This window comes from Penaeus chinensis, chromosome 37, assembly GCF_019202785.1.
Source record: "Penaeus chinensis breed Huanghai No. 1 chromosome 37, ASM1920278v2, whole genome shotgun sequence".
Lineage (NCBI taxonomy): Eukaryota > Metazoa > Arthropoda > Malacostraca > Decapoda > Penaeidae > Penaeus > Penaeus chinensis.
Window position 1 is genome coordinate 26,000,541 of NC_061855.1, and position 7,500 is coordinate 26,008,040.

The 7,500-nt window shown below is 42.0% G+C and overlaps 1 protein-coding gene across 1 annotated transcript in view; it reads right to left on the reverse strand.

The window, feature by feature from the left end:
• Positions 1-7,500, reverse strand: part of LOC125045667 (neural-cadherin-like) — a 108,350-nt gene that overhangs the window by 25,032 nt on the left and 75,818 nt on the right. Inside the window, exon 4 of the mRNA XM_047643083.1 lies at positions 6,792-6,955. Coding sequence (XP_047499039.1) covers positions 6,792-6,955 — 164 coding nt within the window. The remainder of the gene's footprint in view (positions 1-6,791; positions 6,956-7,500) is intronic.

The window sequence follows — 7,500 nt, forward strand, 5'->3', positions numbered from 1 at the left end:
GTTCTAGAGCAAAAGAAACTCGCTGATATCAGTCGGAAGCAGAGAATGGAAATCGCCAGAAGAAACCCTGAGATGGAGGTGAGATCAAAGGCACGTGGAGCAAACTCTAAAAAGACTCGGCACCTACCATCGTTAAGCAATGCGAATATCAAGTAGCAGTGCCTCTTGCCAATATCCTCAGTAATGTCTTAGTGAATCGTCCTCAAAGAAGACAAACGAATTTCCCAAAGTAAAGATCCATATCCTTGTTTCTATTTCTTGGCAAGATATTAGAAGACACCACAGTCAACAATATTCCTATCGTTCCCTTCGTCACCTTTGTAATAAAAAGCAATTCGTATTTCGGGCAACAGACTAATCATTGCTTTACCGTTGTCTGGAACACTTACTTTCTTTACAGAGCAGCATACATATATTAAAAATTGTACCATTATATTTCCTTGCGACAGACGTGCCTTTCACACTATCCCTTCGTGCAGTAAACGCTGTTAAGTTGAACTAATTCTGGAAAAAAAGTAGATAATGCTGACCCGACGGCACCGCCCCCTTATACTCTCCTTCTTACTAAGGTTCTGCTGGAGGGCTAAAAACTCACGCCTCGATTCCATGGCCAGATTCACTCCTCGTGGCATAAGGACCTCCCCACTTCGCACCATTAGTCACCAAAACGTGGAACAAAACAAAGATCTTTAGAAGGTCCTACTGCATCTCCCACAGCGCCGTCGTGATGTGATAGAAATATGCTACCTACAAGACCTATAGGTAACGCGCCCCACACCTATCTGCCTTCTGACTGCCGTGGGTAACACATTAAACCCGTACCACCCACGCCGCCCACATCACGGTCGTCCTCAAAGCCAGGAAATAAACCTTCCTTCTATTTCCCCCCAAAAAGTATACAAAACTATCGAACGCGACAAACAAGGGCAAAAAAACAACAACAAACAAACCTACTTAAACACCATTACTCTAAATTAAAGATCTGACTGAGGAATGGCTAAATATTTTTGTTTAATTATGCAGTTGGAATTTGTTATCATGCAAATGCAATATTTAATGTTTTCATGCCAGAGATGTTTTCATAGCGACTGTTGGAATTCCTGGTTGTTTTAGTTCCCGACGTAATAACCTAGCGAATTTGTTCATCAATAGAGTTAGTAGAGAGAGGTAGAGAAGGGAGAGGGGAGGGGGAAGGGAGGGAAGGAGACGGATATGTATATATATGGATATATATATGTATGTATGTACACAAACACACACACACACACACACACACACACACACACACACACACACACACACACACACACACACACACAAACATACACACACACACACACATATATATATATAGATAGATACATACACACACCCACACACACACACACACACATACACACACACACACACACACGCCATCTAACACACACGACCTGGAAATGAAAGATGAAAAGGAGAGAGAGAAAAACAGGGTCCAGTTATTAAACATTCCAGTCCCATCTGACATAAATATTTTCACCAAGACCCCGAAAAGAATAACAAAATTTAAAACGCTGTGTAAGGAAACAACACCAAGAAGTTGCCATAAGTTGACATAAAGCCAATAGTTGTCCGAAGCCGTTGAACTAATGCCATAAAATGCACGAATGCCCGTCTTAGGAAAATAAAAAATTCCCTATGGGGGTTGGGGGGGTGGGGGGGTGAGGGGTGGGGGTGGGGGGGGCATCAATTAGGAAGATTTGCGAAGGATTCTGAGGAAGATTCTTGCCATCAGATTAATCGATAACACCCCCTGCTTTAGGCTCGGCTCAGGAAAATGAGTAGGTAAATGAAAATGACGATGACAATAATAACACTGTTAGTGGTAATAACAATAATGACAATAGTAGTAACTATAGTGATAGAAACGATAATAATGATAATATCAATAATAGCAATAATAATAATAATAATAATAATAATAATAATAATAATACTTATTATTATTATTATTATTATCATTATTAATATTATAATGATAATAATAATAATATCAATAATGATAATAATGATAATAGCACTAACAACAGCAACTACATGATAATAATAAAAAAATAAGAACATCAATGATGATAACGTTAACAATGATGAAAATTACATTTTTTTAAAAATACATATATCACGAATTCCCTTGTAATTGTTAAGACGAAGCCTTCTTCCGAATGGCTTGCAGTTGGCAAGGGTTTAGCGATACCCCAAGGAAATGCTTTTCTGAATTCGGACCGTAGCAAGTACTCGAACCCGTGCGTGTTCAAAAAAGGAGTAAAAAAAAAAAAAAGAGAGTGAGAGAGAGAGAGAGAGAGAGAGAGAGAGAGAGAGAGAGAGAGAGAGAGAGAGAGAGAGAGAGAGAGAGATAAGAGAACATGAAAATATAACTCCTACAGATCGTGAATCTTCCTTCGGAGATTCATCGCGAAAGACGCAATTATTCTCCACCGGGTGAAATCTTGACGCCGAATTACATCAGACTTGATGGCTGAAACAATAAAATCGGAGCGTGCGCCTGCCACTCCGAAAGGCAAAGAAAACGGGGATTCAAAGGGAGACTGTGGCTTGAGTTTGATTGCACATGAATATTGGATGCACATCAATCTTGTGTTACGAGAAGGCGTTGAATTCCTGCTATGCAAAGGGTATTTTCCTTGGTTTTATGATTTGGGTGAGAGAGAGAGAGAGAGGGGGGGGGGGGGGGAGAGATTGGGGGGAAGAGGAGGGGAGAGGGAGAGGGACGGAGAGGGAGGGAGATAGAGAAGTAGGAAAAGAGGGAAGGAGGGGGAGACACACACACGTTTGAAGAATGATGAAACACACAACCTCATCTTCGGCTTGTCTACAAATCATATTTTCTTCTACTGCAGACGTGTTTTAGTAAGTCGTTCATTAATCTATGTAGAATTTAATTTTCGGTTTTATCAATTGATTTTGTAGGGTGAACAAAAACAAACAAACTAACACAAAAACAACACTGAATCAGGATGGTATATTTGTGTTATTTGTGGATAGTTTCTGTGTTAAAAAAATAAGTGGACAAATTTTATGAAGACCTTCGTGCTCCACGTCCCCCCTGCTTTTTAAAAAACATATTTCACTTCCCTCTTCTCGACACCTCGTAATTCTCCTGAACTTTAAAATATCGAGATTGTGACTATATTTCCTTCCTGAAAGCCATAGTTTACTGCCATAAGAGGAAGTGCAAAAGTTCCCTTGATATTGTTTAACCTTTTGAATACTAAATCATGAAAATGAGTCATTAAGCAAATCTGTGCAAAGGTGGTTGCTGAAATTTGCCTCATAAGACAGCGACATGAGCCTATCAGGAGCTGTACAGGAGTCACAGACGAGTGCCAGAGGAACGCAGACTGGCATAGTTAGCTTCGTGTACTGTAACTACAACAACGAACTCGAAAAACGACAAGACTAATATCTATTTACGCTCGAACAATGGCATCGTATACTTCTCACTTTAGAGAGAACGTACAAGCATTTTGCTTCTTTTTTCCTTTTATGCTTTGGTTATAATGCCATTTGCAAGTATGTCTGGCAAAGCAGCCAATTTCCATGTGTTATTAAGTGGGTAATGTTATGAGTCACACGGAAGAATGGGAGTCGTAATCCTCAGAGAGTTAGGCCAACGGTTATAAAAGACATTGAAGTAAATTGAGTCCACATATATACACATATACCGGTATAACGCATAACTTCACAGAGAACCAGTGAACTTCACTCATTATACACAATAGTTTTTGATTAAGGTAAATTGACATTCTGATGGTGATATGAATACCAGTACCGTGAACAAGGCAAACGAGGCGATATCATGACAACCCAGAGCTACCTTCCCAGTCATAAAAGTGTCTGGTTCGTTGTGGATTCATACTTTCTACTTTTACACTTTGCTGAATTTGCTCTACGCCGGAGGAGGATCAGGATGTGTTGTTTTTTTTTGCTGACGTTCACTGCGTCAGCTTTAACTCGTTTATATTCAAAATGTTAGAGAATGCCTGTGATCTTGAAAACAAAAAAATGCAACTCGAGTTTTATTAAAGTTACTATTCACTTCGATTAGACGCCGCGACCAAGTACCGAAACAATAATAGATGAATAGATTTATTCAATTCGTTTATCATTTTTACCTATCTATCCATTTAAGTCATTACGTTACGCTGATAAAATAGCTCCCCCCCCAACCCCCAATACAAATGCCTAAGTGTCTGTCCAACTATTTCTGCTTAAACAGTGGCACTTTACATGGACAGTACTTCACCAGCTATTCTTTATACAGCATTATGAAAAAGGAAGAAAAGTCGACAGAACAACATCAAAAGGGTCTTTGACAGGATCCCTTCCGGCCATTCTCTCTTGTTTGATCAAATGGTAACTGGCAGAGATCCACTTCTTTATGTGTATATTTAGACACATACATCTACACCACACGCATACAAATATGAGGATGAGAGGAAGGGAATGAGAAAGAAAAAGACACATATTTGTAAATATGTAAATATACACATATACATACATACATACATACATACTCATATGAGTCTCTCTCGCTCTCTCTTTCCCTTCCTCTCATCCTTATACGTGCGGTATATATATATATATATATATATATATACACACATATATATATATATATATATATATATATATATATATATATATATATAATCAACGACCATTTATCCACTGCAGGACATAAGCCTCTATCAATTCACTATTGAGAAGTTATTTGGCAGTACCACCCTTGCCTAATTGGATGCCCTTCCTAATCAACCGCGGTTGATAAGGGCTTACAACACCTACAACACCTGCATTCGACCTCTCAAGGCGATATGTCGTTTTTTCGCCGTGAGGTCGGGGTCGAGCCAGCAGTCGGAGCACCGCGTCGGGGAATTGAGTCCCGCGCTCTTGCCGCTGGACCATCGCGGTAGTCACACACACACACACACACACACACACACACACACACACACACACACACACACACACACACACACGCACAGACACACACACACACACACACACACACACACACACACACACACACACACACACACACGCACACGCACACACATATATATACATATACATACATAAACATACATATATATATATGTATATGTTCGTGTATATATATATATATATATATATATATATATATATATATGTTCGTTGTTCGTGTGTGTGTATATATATATATATATATATATATATATATATATATATATATATGTGCATATATATGCATATATACATATATATATATATATATATATATATATATGTGCATATATATGTATATATACATATATATACATATATATATATATTTATCTATATATATGTCTATCTCTGCCTCTCTCTGTCTATCTCTGCCTCTCTCTCTCTCTCTCTCTCTCTCTCTCTCTCTCTCTCTCTCTCTCTCTCTCTCTCTCTCTCTCTCTCTCTCTCTCTCTCTCTCTCTCTCTCTCTCTCTCTCTCTCTCTCTCTCTCTCTCTCTCTCCCCCTCTCTCTCTCTCTTCCTCTCTCTCACCCTAAATATGACTATGTATATGTATATGTATATATAAATAGATAGGCAGACAGATAAATATAGACAGATAGAAGGAGAGACAGATAAATAGACACATAGATAGATAGAAAAAGGGGATTGAAAGTATCCCTCTCCCTCAATGACATTTTAATCTGTTTTTCTTCTTCCCTTGCTTAGCATAACCCGGAATCTGTAATGGCAGTTTTTGCCTGAGTCCGCACGGCATTGTGGTCCGCGAGAGCAGAGGGCAGTAAGGAGGCAAGGGGAAGAGGCAGGGGAGGAGGTAAGAGGCGGAGTCAGGGGGAGGAGGAGGCAGGGGGAGGAGGTAAGAGGCGGAGGCAGGGGGAGGAGGTAAGAGGCGGAGGTAAGAGGAGGAGGCAGGGGGAGGAGGAGGCAGGGGGAGGAGGTAAGAGGCGGAGGCAGGGGGAGGAGGAGGCAGGGGGAGGAGGTAAGAGGTAGAGGTAAGGGGTGGAGGCAAGGGAAGGAGGCAGGGGGAGGAAGCAGGGGGAAGAGGCAAGGGAGGAGGTAAGAGGAGGAGGCAAAGAGAGGAGGTAAGAGGTAGAGGTAGGGGATGGAGGCAGGGAAAGGAGGCAGGGGAGGAGGCACGGAAGGAGGCTTAGGAGGAGGCAGGGGGAGGCGGCAGGGGAGGAGGCATAGGGGGGAGGCAAGGGGAGGAGGCAAAGTAGGGGGCAAGGGGAAGAGGTAAGAGGAGGAGGTAGGGGGAGGAGGCAAAGGGAGGAGGTAAGAGGTAGAGGTAGGGGATGCAGGCAAGGGAAGGAGGGAGGTGAGGAGGCAAGGAAGGAGGCAGGGGGTAGAGGCAGGGGAGGAGGCAAAGGGAGGAGGTAAGAGGTAGAAATAGGGGATGGAGGCTAGGCGAGGAGGCAAGGGACTTAGAATAGGGCGCGGGACGTCAGCCAAGAAAGACGAGCAGTAAAATGGCTCGACCGATAGCGACTAACTTCCTACCTTTTCTTAGTAGGCTTCTGCTCCCTGACCAACGGTCAGCGTCGAGAGTCTGGTTGCTTGACTGAACAGAGAAGCTACTACCTCCTACTACATGTGAACTCCCCTTATACGTGTCCGCCTGACTGATCGATATACAAGCACTACGACCTCTCTTCGGGGATTTCAATACTTCTTCTCACAACCGGAATTAGTGGGTATCCGAAGAGACAGGGCATTGCGAGGAAGGTGGAGACGCCTGTGGCTACTTTACCTGCCCTCTCTGACTTGGCTGGAGACGAAGATGTTGCCGGTGTTGGAATTGAGGATGAAAGGAGGCTGCGGGGCGGTCAGCCAGGCGAAGGACTTGTCTCCCACGTCCCAGTCATCCGGGTCCTCGACGTACACCCGTCCTAGAGGAATGTCCGAACCGCCGCTCTGGAAGGAGTAGAGAAATGAGCGATAGGATGAGTGAGTGGTTTTCTCCTTCTTCTCCTCCTCCTTCATTCTCTCTTTGTCTTAGAGTATCCGAGAGGAATTGGTCGAGATAAAATAACCAAGTAACTGCTCGGGTTTTCTCTACGAGACTTCAGTACTAAAGCAAAGACTTAGATAGTGAAATCTTATTGTTGACATATATCTACACCCACTAAAAAAAAAAAAAAAAAAAAAAAAAAACTGAAGAATCCAAATAAAATATTTATTTCAGATAATTAGGATCTCCCAACCTATTAATCACTAAACGAATTAATTAACTCCCAGCATCAAAGCATCTTCGCTCCGACACAAAGACGTATAACCTATATGCTGCATCCCATCTCCTCGTTAATCCCAGCTTCTCCATCGTGTCTTCTCTTCCTTCCTCACTCGTTAGTTCCGTCCCTTTGTTTCCCTCTTTCGTGCTCCTCCTCTTTCTCTGCTTCTTGGAAACACGTTTGCTTTTACTTCTCCTGAACGTTTTTTGGTTTAATCATTATTAATGC